Below are 12,664 nucleotides of genomic sequence, written 5' to 3'. Positions count from 1 at the left end.
AATGAAAGAGTTTTGACTCACCAAAGATGTCATCTTTGGTAAGGACAGTTCCAGTATCAGGGCACAACAGTTTGGCTCCTATACCTTCGCCCAACAAGCCCCAAGACCCCTGACGGTGGCACTCTGCCGACAGTAGATCTCCCATCTCATCGACCAGTGATGTTAACCTCTGGATCAAACTGAAGATGGGAGACAGCAAAATGAATATTCAAGGGAATTTAAACCCTTAAACTCTAAGGTTCCCCATTACTACAGTCATGTGGAAAAAGAACGTTTTCACAGGACTCTATGCATGTGGAAAACGACATACATCCCACAATTCAAAAGTTTGTAGAATCACTTTTTAACCTGAATAAATTGATTATTAATAATTGAGTATTCATTTATGGACAGCTCTTTTAAGGTCCCACCCTTGTATTTCACTAACGACTTTGATTTGCTAACTGCACCGCCTTCTTTTCTTTTTCATCCAATTTCTTGTACCTTTGCTGCTGCACTGAAAATCATTGTCCTGTTATGTTACCCAATTTCAGCCATCTATGTTACCATCTAGAGTCTACTCAAAGACTGCAAGTTGCCTAGATCCTGTTGGTGCAAAACAAGCCCAATTATCACCCCTCCACCCATGTCCTTGACAGTTAGTATCAGATGATTGTGCTGATATGCTGTGTTTGGTTTCCACCAAACATGGTGATGAGCATTATGTCCAAACATCACTACTTTGGACTCATCAGTCCAAAGGACAGTCAGTCAGTTCTATAAATTTTAATTGTGCTGTCATAAACTTTGAGGTCTGTAGCGTCTGATATGTGGCTCCTGGGTTTTTTGGTCAGACCCTGGGGTGAATTTGTTGGGACCTCCACTGTTGGGGTACTGAGTAAACACACACCTGGCTCTTTCTTTTTCACATGGCTGTACTTGAATAACTGAACAAATGAAAGCTTTACATTTGTTGGAACAGTTCAGTGGAAGTCTGGTTGTTACTATAAAGCTTAGACAGTAGTCTGGTGCACTCTCTGAGCCGAGATGTGAACACACTGTGGATCCTCCACTGGGCCTGCTGCTCTCGCCTCAGAACCTGAAGAAAACCAGTCATACTTGATCATGTATACCTTGCTAATGCAATAATTTTACATCTGAAAGTATATACTTGTTGAGCGATGCTATCTAAATATACTTTACTCAAACTGATGCTACACTTGCTATTAAAACTTTTGTTAAAAATTTGAATATAATTTGACATGTATATGCAGCTTAATAAAATGTAAACCTTCAGCTGACTGTCAAGTAGTGTCCTCAGCTGTGAGGCCAAAGATTTTCGTCGCACCACCTCTCGTTCAATCTCCCTCCTGAACATCGCATAACCTTCCCCCGGCTTTTCCTCAGCGATCATATGCGGATGGAGTATTTGCAGTTTCCCAAGCACTCCTTGGTATAGCTCTTTTACCTAGATGAACACATATTTTGGAGACAAAAAGAAAACATTAAGTGTTTGTCATAAGCAGATAATCTATTGACAGCCCAAAGCAACAACCACACATTTAAATAGCACTAGTGAGAAATGCAAGCTGCAAGAAGTGCATCAGTGCAAAATGTTCCATCTCCACTTACATCTTTAACACCTGAGCTGTCCTGAGGGCTGTAACCAAAATCTGTTTGCTTTTTTAATAACTTAACTTTTCCAAACATTCCCAAATTGCTCTTTCTCAAATTACACAAAAATAAGATTCTCTCTTCCAAATGTTCACTACAGCAAATATTCTGTTTTGGCAAGAGATGGTTCCCAAAGCGTGCTGGATGTAGAATGGCACATGTATGCTGTGAATTCTCCACAAAATGTCCTGTTCAATGGGGCATTACTGAAAGTTTGTACTCGGGAGCTGTTAGGTTTTCCAATCAGACTGAATCAGACATTTGTATTCTTCCCTGCAAAGAAGCTTCATTTTAAAAAAGAAAAAAAAAGACACCTGAGGGCTAAATTATTTATTGCCTATTCATAAACCAATAATATAGGCATATTCAATATGCAGCTTTTATTTTAAGAGTGCAAAAGAGAATACTCTTTTGTCTGGTGTGTTTCTTGAGAGAATAAGCATGAGTGTGTGAGTGAGACAAGAGAGTAAGCGTTTATCATTTGACATGCTTTGTGATTGATTGGCATTTAAACTAACAGCAGCAGACCTCAGTGGTGAGCTGTCCCAGTCGTGTAGTGACAGACAGGCTCTGCTTGAGCAGGAGGCTGTAAAAGGTGTTGCTGTTGAATGCCTCCAGATCCACCTGGTGTTCATAATCCCAGAACTCCTCCGAGGCGTCTGTGGAGGCTGTAAAAAAAAACACCGTCACAAAGAAAAGGATTACAACAATATAAAAAACTCATCCAACTTATTTCAAGGTGAACTTTGATAGGTTATAGCATTATATGATCTTTTGAAACACGTAAGCATGTTTTGCAACATCCTCTCTACTGTTCATTTACAGACACACAGAAGCCTTGCTAAACATTTCACATTTTACAAGCATGTAGCAGGTACTTATTTCTCCCTTTTAACAGGTATTTTAATATGAAAATGTAACATTTTGTGGCATAAGAATTCATTTTAAATGAAGTAATAAGGTCTTGAGGGAACTCCATAAGTTCCCTAAAGATCACTGATGTCCATGGACAAGCTGTTCCTGGCAGTTCCTAAAGCTTTTTCAGTTATTGTGGAATGATCTGTCTGCCCATGTTACGTTGCTACCCCTTGATTTGGGGGGTATTTTGGTGCTTTTTAAAGCACTTTGTCAAAACTGTGTTTTTTATAAGGGCTCTATAAATAGATTGGATTGGATGTGGGCTGTTTTGATTTTACTATCAAAGAGAAATCAGGCATGTAAAGAGGGGTTTTTTCAGCAGTGTTTGGTTGGAAATTTCACCTTAGGGTCATTGCCGGTGCTACATGAGATGTTACAAGGGTTCTCAATGTGTCAGTGTGTCGTTTCATGTTCATTCAAGTGCCATATGTGTACACTCTGCAGGTGCATTAGTTGAAGTGGAGAAAACCATGTTATTTATGTAATGTATTGGGCTTTAGGGTTTCGACGAATGAGTAAAGTGTCAAAGTGTTTACGTCTACAATGTTCCACCTGGCTGAATGGAGCCTTGAGTTGTTCTCGATTGTTGGTTTCGATGAGTCTTTCTCTGTGAGATCACCCTTGAACCTTTTGACGAGTAGTCATCCATTTGGTAGGCCAGCTGCAGCGAGCGGTACCGTGCTTTGATTGGCTCCTTCTCTGGCCATCCATATTCACGAAACAGGATCTACATAGTACAGACTCATCAATTAGAGTGATACTTTTATATTTCACATATACTTGTGTATGTAGACTAACCAGCATTGTCACACATAAACAGAGGATGACCACAGCTCCAAACATTATTCCTACGGTCACCAGCCAGTCTGGCCGGAGTAACAGGTTGCGTCTCCTACTGATTCCCAACCTGGTCATGTGACGTGGGATGGTAGGGAAGAAAAAGCCAGGCTCATAGCACTGGCCACCCGCAGGCATCACTCGTACATACTGAATAATGAGAAATAAGTAGTTAGAGTATCGTGGCATAGCAGAAAGAGAGAGAACTTACTATTTACTTGTTGCTACATCAAGGAAGTTATCATGTTTGGCTTCACTGATTGGGATTTGTTTTTAAACTACCTACATTACATTGTATAAGAGAGGTAAAGACGAGAGTGCAAGTAGGGTGGATTTATGACAGAAGGACAGCAGAGAGTTTACAAGATAGTAGTGAGAGCTGCTATGATGCACATTTTGGAGACAGCGGCACTGGCAAAGAAGCAGGAGGCCAAGCTGGAGGTGGTGAAGCTGCTCAGATTTTTGTTGGGAGTGACTAGAAGGGACAGGATTGTAAATGAGTACATCACAGAGAAAGCTTAAGTTCAGCATCTTAGAGACAAGATGGAGATGGACAGGGTGAAATGACTGTACAGCATACATGTTTAATGACTTTAAAAACAAAGAATCTAGTGCACAAGCTTGAATTTCTTTTGGATTATCTCTAATCCACACAGCGTCAAAAGCAACATAAGACTTCAAATATGTACATATACCCACACTACTATTTGGTTCATTGCACCTGAAGCTTTTGGTAGCCAACAGCAATCATATGGCATTTTTCCCTCTGGATATTTGACCTCTCTTCTTGGCAGAATAGTTAATTTAGACTGGTTGGTTTCCTGTCAGGAACAAGCTTTTAATATATTCTACAAATGTTCAATAGAGTGGAGGTTGGGGCTTTGGGAAGGTCATTGCAGAAGCTTAATGTTAGCTTGCCTTATCCATATCAAACCCAGTTCTGATGTGTGTTTGGGGTCATCAGTGGAGCACTCGACTCTGTCCAAGTTTCAACCATCTAGTTGCTGATCTGAGGTTGAAGACCTTGGAGGTAGTCCCACTCTTCACAATCAGTTCAAAGAAATCATTAAAAATCCCCAAAATAACCATGACTATGATGAGTCCTTAAACATCTGAGCTTAACTGTGTATTTTTGTAAAGTTTGTTACCAAATGTTTGTGCTGATGGCTGCTCGGTGTAAAGACATATACTCCCGGCTGGCTAAAGACCACAGCAAAGCAGCTAGGAGGAGTCCATGACAATGTCAGCTCTTCTTTTAACTGTCTGAATGCGCCCCAGTCAAAGTCAGTGTTTGTGTTGTACAAGTTGTCACTGAAAGACATAAATAAGCGAGTTGGGAGAAAATGTACAAACAGAGAAATGGCAGGAGAAAATGGGCATGAAAACAAGTATCCGGCTTACATGTCATACTGGGGATAGTGACGTGGGCTGACAGTGAAGAGTATTACATCACCCAAATGGAGACATGCTGTCGGGTTCAAAACGCCACTTATGCTTGGCCTTCTTCCTTTTCCATTAATATCAGCCTTATCTCCTCTCTCCATTTCTGTGTCTCCATGACTGATGTTTCTAATACTGACATAATGTTTCCCTGAAAATCCACAATGCAGTGCCCTCATTATTGCAGCAATTACTTGGGTAAAATTGCTCATGCATTCATTTGTGTATTCATGATGTGAAAAGATTGTTTTATTATGGCACACCAGCTGAGCTCTGAGAATCCTGTTGAGCGGTGTCAGGAAACAGTCGCTCAAGTTCCTTTGGGAGGCCGCTGAGGAGGCCAAGGAAGCCTGCATCTGCAATCAGACAGGAAGAAGACAGATAGATAGAGGGAGGGTTCTCAAAAAGAGAGAGAAAGAGAGGGAGAGCTGCAAAGCGATAAAGTGCAGGACATAAAAGGCATTGTGTGCGGCTGCGTCTCCACCTGTTGTTTGAACAATGTAGACAGGACGTGATGACTGGATCTGGCTGCTGCACTGCAGGTTCCCTTGGGAGTCCCACTGTTTAAAAATTGTCTCTAGCACACTGCCAGAGACGCTCGACACCTGAACACACACAATAAGTGTGTTTGCCATTAATAGGTCACTGCAGCACTGTCTGCAGCTTTCTCTTTTGGAGAAATAAAGAGGTTTTCGCATAGATGCGTGCATATTATACCTAAAAACTGTCCATCATATGATAGTTTCAGTGCAAATGTTACATTATATAGTTATCGCACAGTTTTTGTGCTTCAGTGCATGAACCTGCAATTTCCTTTCTTCACCTGATTGTCATAGCTCCACACCAGTCCCATTTCCCCATTGGTCTCGCACTGGAGCTTCAGTTCAGCAGCTGCCCTGCTCCTGCAAAGGCCTCCACATGCAGCTCTTCCAGGAGGCTCTCTACAAATACACAGGCCCAGCTCCCCATCAAAACCCCGGTAGTCCTCTGCAGTATGGCACACCTGCAGGAAAAAGGCAGAGCAAGAATCAGCTCACAGTTTTTAGTGGTCTCCTTTCTAAACAGAAAGAACAGTGAAAGCATTGCTAATGAAGTTAGAGTTTCATGCAGTAGTTAATGGTTAAATGCTAAGTGGACTTAATATGAGTCTGTGCTAGGTAAACTATTGTCAGGTTCATGTAAGAGAGGGCAAAGACATCTGGTTTGTACTCATTAGCCTTGCTTAATATGTTTAGTCAGTGTGTTCTGTAAACAGGCTGCAGTTTAAAACTGAACTTGTGTCACATATCTTGAGCACAAGTTTCCTGTCTAATGTCATTTTGTGGCGGAACCTTTGCCCTACTTTGACTGTATACATCTGATTATGACATGATTGCACAATGCATAACCTGCTGACTACAGTGAAATGACCACTGGTGTCTGTCCCGGCAGTCTCCATACTGTGTGCGAGTTTTTCCGTCTCTGCAGACATCGTACTGTTGTTGTACACATTTGTCTCCATTTCCGGTGGTTTGATAGCCGATGGTGCAGTGGCAACGTCCATCACTGGCCTGTGGAAAACTCAGGGGGATAGCAGTTCATGCTGTGGTCAGTTTGTTACCTAATATTCCAAAGTGCTCATTCATTCATTCCTTCATTCATTGACACACACAGACACACTGCACTTTGAACCTTACTACATATCAGAGTATTATTATTGCTCAGTCTGAACATTGATTTTCCTGTCCTTCCTTTTTTATACAACTGTATACACAAACACCGATATGACAGCGAGACAAATCTCATTTCTGTTAGTCTGAGCTGATGAAAGAATATCTCAACACCTGCGCGCACTGCAGTAGGCTAGGAAATTTGACCCTGAAGTGAGGAAACTTGATCAGAAGCTATTGAGCTTGAAGCTACAGATTGTTCTGTCGAATGCTTCAGAGGGAAAGTGAGGAAGATACTCTGCCGACTATAAAAGTGTTCACACTGGAACACGGCTTTCCTAACACAAAAAAATACAGGCTTGAGAAATTTGAGCTCTTCCTTGGGTTTCATTTATAATGGATGAACTCAAAAGACAATAAAGGAAGTGTGTGACAAGCGCTGTCGAAAGCTGTGATGTGTCAGATGAAGTCAAATGAAAACAATGGGGAGAACACATAGATACACTTAACCCACAATCTACACAAATATCTAGGTGGATCCTTCAATCATGTGAAAAACACTTCAACAAAACAAGCCAGTGAACAACACCTGAAAACTCTGTCCTTCTTCTGGACAGATGCAAGTGTCCTGGCCAGGCACAGGCTGCTGAGCCACTGGACCACAGGAAAGTGGGGAATACAAGCCGGGTCTAGGGCAGTAGTGATGGGCAGGACACTTCAAGCAGCTGTCCATGGACACAGCTCCAGCATGTGGACCATATGTTCCTTTAGGACAGGGGACTGGAGCAGGGCTCCCCAGTGGGCAGTAGAAACCTAATAGAAACAATAACATCGTGTCACACACACACACACACACACTATAAAACAAATCTTTTGCCATCCATTTTTCTTTATTCTCTTTATTTTTGCGTTGTTGCAATGTTTTCCAGAATAATGCCACTTTATTATGCACTCAAAACAGCCTACCTGGCTGACAGCGTGGTCTCTCCTGGTTATGTCCACTGAAGTTGTTTCCACGAGTCACAGTTAGCAGCACAGAAGCAAACAGCCACCGCAGAGAAGCTAACCCCATGCATTTGCAAGTTTGCTGCATTGTTAATATGTCCACCATTGAAGTAAAAACCAGATGAACATTAATCCCAACTCTATTCCAGACTGTGGAAGGAAAAAATGAATAATTTAATTCATGATCCTTGTTTTCATCATAGACTGGAAAGTACTTCTAGAGATGCTGCAAACCCACAGAGATGCAAGGTAAGTAGTGTGCTAGTTAATCTGCATAACTTTCAATGGCTTGCTGAAAAATTTATAAGGCCAGTAAGGTAAGGTGACAGTAAGAGTGGAGTGACTGGTCACTGGTGGAAAGCAGCAAAGAAAAACAGACTGATGCTGCCTGATCACATTACTGCTTTTGTTCTTCTCAATGCTACCATGATACTGATTAATGATTTGGCTCCTGAGGTACAACAACGCAGCTTTGCTTTAGAGGAGTCTACTGAGAATGAGGTGCGTCTCATCTAAGAGAGGATATCAATAAGATTTTTGTATAGAAATGCCACTGCAGATTCTGCTTACAGGTCAAATTCTTTATTGATTTCCTTATTGATTCCTGAAAAAATGTAAGTCTACATGGGTTTTCAGGGTCAATGCAGCTTCATTATCTCTGAGTTAAAAACAGCATGGAAACACAGAAGAATAAAGGCTTCCCAGAAACTGGGTTGTACAAAAGCTCCACTGCTCGGAGTTTCACGTCATTGTTTTGTGACGTGAGACTGTCAGAAAAACACACCAGCACTGATAAAAGGAACAGAGAATCCAGAATCCTGTTATTTCCAGAATCTTTTTAGCTTGTAACCAGTTCTCAAATACCATTCCCATTCACAGAGGCAACTTTTAAATTCACATAGTATGACAAGTATGGTATGGATAACTGATCAGATCAAGAGTCTGTCATTGTGCAAGCTTTAGCTTCACCTGCCGATGAACCAGTCTCACAAACCTGTCGAATGCTGCGTTGTCCGTGTGTGTTTACTTTCTGATAGCTGCTGCAAATTAGCTGAAAGTGGAATGAAACTAAGGTCAAGGTCTGTGTGGCTCAAAAGCGACAGATCATTTGCATCAACAAATGCCACTTTTATCTGTGAACTGATTAAACTGCCCATTGATCATCAGTAATCCAGGTTGTTGTTATATAAAGTGTAATGATCTGACGAGTTATTTCCATGCAATTTTATGTAATGTTAAACAATATCATCATTTTCTAGAAATATAAACTCGTGGTTATACATCCATGTGCCCTCAGCTCACCATATACGTGTGACAAGAGTCACATATGCTCAAACTCTTCAGTGCAAAGAGGAGCCAACAGGTCCATTGTTGTGTACAGTAACCAAAGTCTTTCTCACTCTGTGCTGTTTTTGTAGTGAAATAGATACTGGACTTTAGATCATACGAATAACCTAGATATTCCACTAGGGTAGCCATGAACTATGATCTTCTGATGACTACTCGCAATTTATCTAACCGAGCAGCGTTCAACTTTCACCCACATACGCGTGTCACTGGTGGGAAAAGCCTGCACATTTCACTTACCAAAAAACAGTAAACATAGCCAACAAAGAACTGCTAAATAATATCACAGATTTTATTACCAGCAGCATAAAAATATAAAAAGCAAAAGCAACTCAAAAGTTTAAAAGGACCTCCGCGCTGTTTACATGAGTTGTTTTTTTCTGTTCTTACAAGCAGCACAAACACTGATGAGAAAACTCTTCTCTGTCAAGCATCCAAAGCAATCCATGATAAACTAAAGCTTGGTGAGCTGGTCCAAAACGCATTTCGTTGAACTGTTACACAATTTAAAGACTACAAAACACACAACAAACAACTTTTCGTCGGGAATGATGCATAAAAAGCCATAACCTTGACTGCAAGTCAAACAAGCTACTCAGTGCAAATATTCACGTAGTCTGGGTTCTTGTAAAATGAGCTTTTGACGTAAAAAGACAGAAATCAGGCCAAAGTTCACATGTGTCTGCAAATAACATTGTTAAACTTGTTTGGGTCACCCTAATAAATCCAAACCCCTGCAAGAATTCAAGGTAAAATGTCCACACTTGGGAGGAATGAGACCTTTCCATGAACTATAGACTGACATTTACCTCTTGCACAGATTTCTTCTTTTTTTTGCTTTTTAGCATGGAGGTAAGGACAAAGACATTTTAAGGCCTTTTAGAACAAAAGAATGAAAGAGGTACTAAGCAAAGAGCAAATTCTTCATCTAAAATATCCACTATTCTTCATTTGCACATCATCTGTGCCAACCATCTCAACCTTGCCTCTCTAACTTTGTCTGTCAGTCTGTGATAGACTCATCCTGGTCATGTCCTCATTTTTGGCATCTGCAGCTCAGCCTCCTGTGAAGTGAATCTAAAAAAAAGTGTCACAAAAAGAGGTTGTTTATCACATGCATGTATTTGAATTCTGGGAGGAAGCCTGAGTACCTGGAAGAACCCATGCTAGCACAGGGAGAATGTGCCAAATAGTGCTAGGCGGTGGGTGGCTTCTCAGACTCAAACTCCAGCACACCCCTGTGCTCTCCTTTCATTAAACAACATGTAGTCATGCAATCTGAACTAGTTCATTATAATGTGAACTTTGAGCTAGCTGCCTCTTGTGCAGTGTAAACTTACCCACTGGGTTTGTAGGCTTTGTTTTTGCATTTTGATAATTACCCTTTTCTTGCTGGGGGTTGTAGCCAGGAGTGAAAATGTTTTTACAAAAGGGGGTAGATGGACTGAAACAAGAGATCCTGTCTAAACTTTGCATGCAAACGCTAAGGTACAGCTGGAAACTAGCACTAGCTAGCTTGGGTGAAAAGGTTTTCATGTAATTCATAAAATGAACATCAGACTTCTTTAAGTATAATCTTGAAAGCTGCTTTTAGGTGCTCCAAATGTTATCAGTCATCTCCCGTGACAGTGTAGAAGGGGCAAAGGTACAAAACGCTGCCATAAATAGGCCAGGCTACACCTTTGTTACTTGAAATAATGGCTTCTCAATCACAAGGTAGCCACAACCTATAGCATACACATCTTACTTACATTTTTCTGCTATAAATCCAACTATAGTATGCAAATTGCATCCCACACTGTATTGAAATGAGTGTCTGAGACCAGAAGCTATTGTGGTATCAAATCAAATGAGAACGAGAATGAGTTCAGTACAGTCAGACTCTTTATTTTTTCTTTTCACTAGTGGAGTTAGGCTTTGCTGGATATTAGGGTTACAAGTGTAATACACTTTCAAGCATTTGCAGACGTGAAGGCCATTTCTTCCGTGCAAGGTGTGTTTCTAACTTACTTTAGGCTTTTTTTCACTCAAAATTCCAAAGGTAGTAAAATTCTATCATCAGTGTGACCCTCCACGTGTTGACTGTTGACATAAGCAGAGTTGGGGCAGCTGCTCTGATAACAAGGACTTTATAAGTCAGATGAGATGAGCAGTCAGTCCACACACCCCTGATACTCAGGTAAAGACATACTTACATGCATAATGTGCTTATTTTTGTACTGGGAGAAGAATATATTGAAACGTTCTTATAGTTATATGTTTTGAGGGTAAAATTCTAATATTTTTCTATCATCTGTCCTTCTACAGAAAGATGAACATGCATTTAAAAGTTGTAATCTTTGCTGTGTCCTTCCTGACAACTTCAGGTATGCTTATCTCCTCCTTTCCTCCTTTTTCTTCATTTTGCCATGTAATTCTTTATTTATGTAGATTTATGCTTTTTTTTAAAACTATAGGATACCCACTACACAGTGACAGCAGAGAGCCAACGTGGTCTGATGGAAAGACCAACCAAGCTCATGGCAAGGCAGACCTCACAAAAGATTTGCAGTAAGTTGTCTTCATGAACGACCATATCTTCAGTGTCTAAAGACATATGCAAATATAAATACTTGCTTATTACTATTTTGTAGCATATAACCTGTCTTCACACGTTATAATTCTGTTCTTCTTTCTTGATTTCTGCAGAAAGGTTTACAAGAGCAGCATAGACAGCAGTGCACTTTACAACCAAGAACATGATGACAACCCTGTGGCAGAGGAAATGCAGCGCAAGCTCGCCATGGAGTCGGAGCGCCTGCGCATCCGTCTGCGTCAAGAGCTGGTGGAGCTGCGAGAGAGGCTGTCCCCATCTTCGGCGCATCTCAGTTCCCGCCTGGCCAGCATGAGAGAACGCTTAACTCCCCTGACTCAGCAGCTCCAAGGCTCTCTTAGTAGCAACAGCCAAGATCTGTGCAGCCAGCTGGGTCTCTATCTACAGGCTTTAGAAACAGCTGAGGCTCAGGAGGAGGCCAGTCCGTCTCTGTATCAGGAAGCCTTCGAGTTAATCAGCCAATCCCTGGAGCACAGCAGTTTTAAGTTTGCTAACACCATCAGTGACTTTTATACCAAAGCAAGTGGAGTGATTGAACATCTGAAACAGACTAGTGATCGTGAAGAAGAGCCAAGCACATCAAATGTATGGCTGGAAATGAGCTCCAAGTTGGGACAGGAAGTGAGTTCACTTAAAGAGGAGGCACAGAACAGAGTGGAGGCCCTGAAAGTACAGCTTTCGGCAGTGCTACAATCTGCACAACCTCATACAGCAGAAGTGAGAGGTAGCATAGAGCAGTTCTGCCAAAATGCATCCGTGGAGGTCCAAGTGCTTCAAGCTCGAATGGAAAGGCTGTTCACAGGGCTGGAAAAGGAGCTTGGGGTCCCAAGAGCCTCTAGCGCGACTTCTTCTTCATTTACACTCCAAAGTGGCTCTTTGCGGGAGGACTTCTCAGTTAAGCTCTCAGCTCTGATTCAGGACATTATGCAGTCAATGCAGTGACTACAGAAATCTGTATTCCTTTTCATTTATTTGTTTGTTTGTTGCCATTGTAGCAGCTCAGTGAGTATGTTGTAAATATGTCTGAAAGTGTGAATTTGATGCATTTGTCTCATTCTGTATGTGACCCGGTGAGGAATTGTCAATATGTATATATATGTATATATATATCGCTGTCTTTTGAGAGTAAAGGTATTCATGACACTGTACAAATGACCCTTTCTTTCTGTCAATTAATTATTGCATGTCAGTCACAGAGTCTCTGAGTTTCTTTGTTTGTTTG

General features: G+C 41.2%; 2 protein-coding genes across 2 annotated transcripts in view; one reads left to right on the top strand and one right to left on the bottom strand.

The window, feature by feature from the left end:
- Nucleotides 1-10,043, bottom strand: part of LOC113036758 (uncharacterized) — a 40,122-nt gene extending 30,079 nt beyond the window's left edge. Inside the window, exons 1-15 of the mRNA XM_026193222.1 lie at nucleotides 10,001-10,043; nucleotides 7,464-7,652; nucleotides 7,087-7,310; nucleotides 6,237-6,398; nucleotides 5,672-5,851; nucleotides 5,333-5,453; nucleotides 5,112-5,204; nucleotides 4,810-4,999; nucleotides 4,557-4,719; nucleotides 3,370-3,558; nucleotides 3,124-3,298; nucleotides 2,182-2,321; nucleotides 1,271-1,447; nucleotides 948-1,078; nucleotides 22-179 (exon numbers count right to left, since the gene is read on the bottom strand). Of these exons, the coding sequence (XP_026049007.1) occupies nucleotides 22-179; nucleotides 948-1,078; nucleotides 1,271-1,447; nucleotides 2,182-2,321; nucleotides 3,124-3,298; nucleotides 3,370-3,558; nucleotides 4,557-4,719; nucleotides 4,810-4,999; nucleotides 5,112-5,204; nucleotides 5,333-5,453; nucleotides 5,672-5,851; nucleotides 6,237-6,398; nucleotides 7,087-7,310; nucleotides 7,464-7,608 (2,248 nt within the window). The 5' untranslated portion in view covers nucleotides 7,609-7,652; nucleotides 10,001-10,043. The remainder of the gene's footprint in view (nucleotides 1-21; nucleotides 180-947; nucleotides 1,079-1,270; nucleotides 1,448-2,181; nucleotides 2,322-3,123; nucleotides 3,299-3,369; nucleotides 3,559-4,556; nucleotides 4,720-4,809; nucleotides 5,000-5,111; nucleotides 5,205-5,332; nucleotides 5,454-5,671; nucleotides 5,852-6,236; nucleotides 6,399-7,086; nucleotides 7,311-7,463; nucleotides 7,653-10,000) is intronic.
- Nucleotides 10,044-10,998: 955 nt separating this feature from the next.
- LOC113036452 (uncharacterized) lies at nucleotides 10,999-12,617 on the top strand. Its single transcript, XM_026192826.1, has 4 exons — nucleotides 10,999-11,028; nucleotides 11,157-11,215; nucleotides 11,306-11,399; nucleotides 11,538-12,617. Exons 2-4 carry the CDS (start codon nucleotides 11,161-11,163, stop codon nucleotides 12,382-12,384), a joined length of 996 nt encoding a protein of 331 aa, XP_026048611.1. The 5' UTR covers nucleotides 10,999-11,028; nucleotides 11,157-11,160; the 3' UTR covers nucleotides 12,385-12,617.
- Nucleotides 12,618-12,664: the final 47 nt, after the last annotated feature.

Source organism: Astatotilapia calliptera, chromosome 14 (assembly GCF_900246225.1).
Source record: "Astatotilapia calliptera chromosome 14, fAstCal1.2, whole genome shotgun sequence".
Taxonomy (NCBI): domain Eukaryota; kingdom Metazoa; phylum Chordata; class Actinopteri; order Cichliformes; family Cichlidae; genus Astatotilapia; species Astatotilapia calliptera.
This window is presented reverse-complemented; position numbering and strand designations above follow the sequence as displayed.

Excerpts from the sequence above, each read along its gene's own strand:
- LOC113036452 (XM_026192826.1), top strand. The coding sequence starts at position 11,161 with ATGAACATGCATTTAAAAGTTGTAATCTTTGCTGTGTCCTTCCTGACA. Across the intron at positions 11,216-11,305 it reads GTCCTTCCTGACAACTTCAG|GATACCCACTACACAGTGAC; the intron begins GTATGCTTATCT and ends TTAAAACTATAG. Across the intron at positions 11,400-11,537 it reads GACCTCACAAAAGATTTGCA|AAAGGTTTACAAGAGCAGCA; the intron begins GTAAGTTGTCTT and ends TGATTTCTGCAG.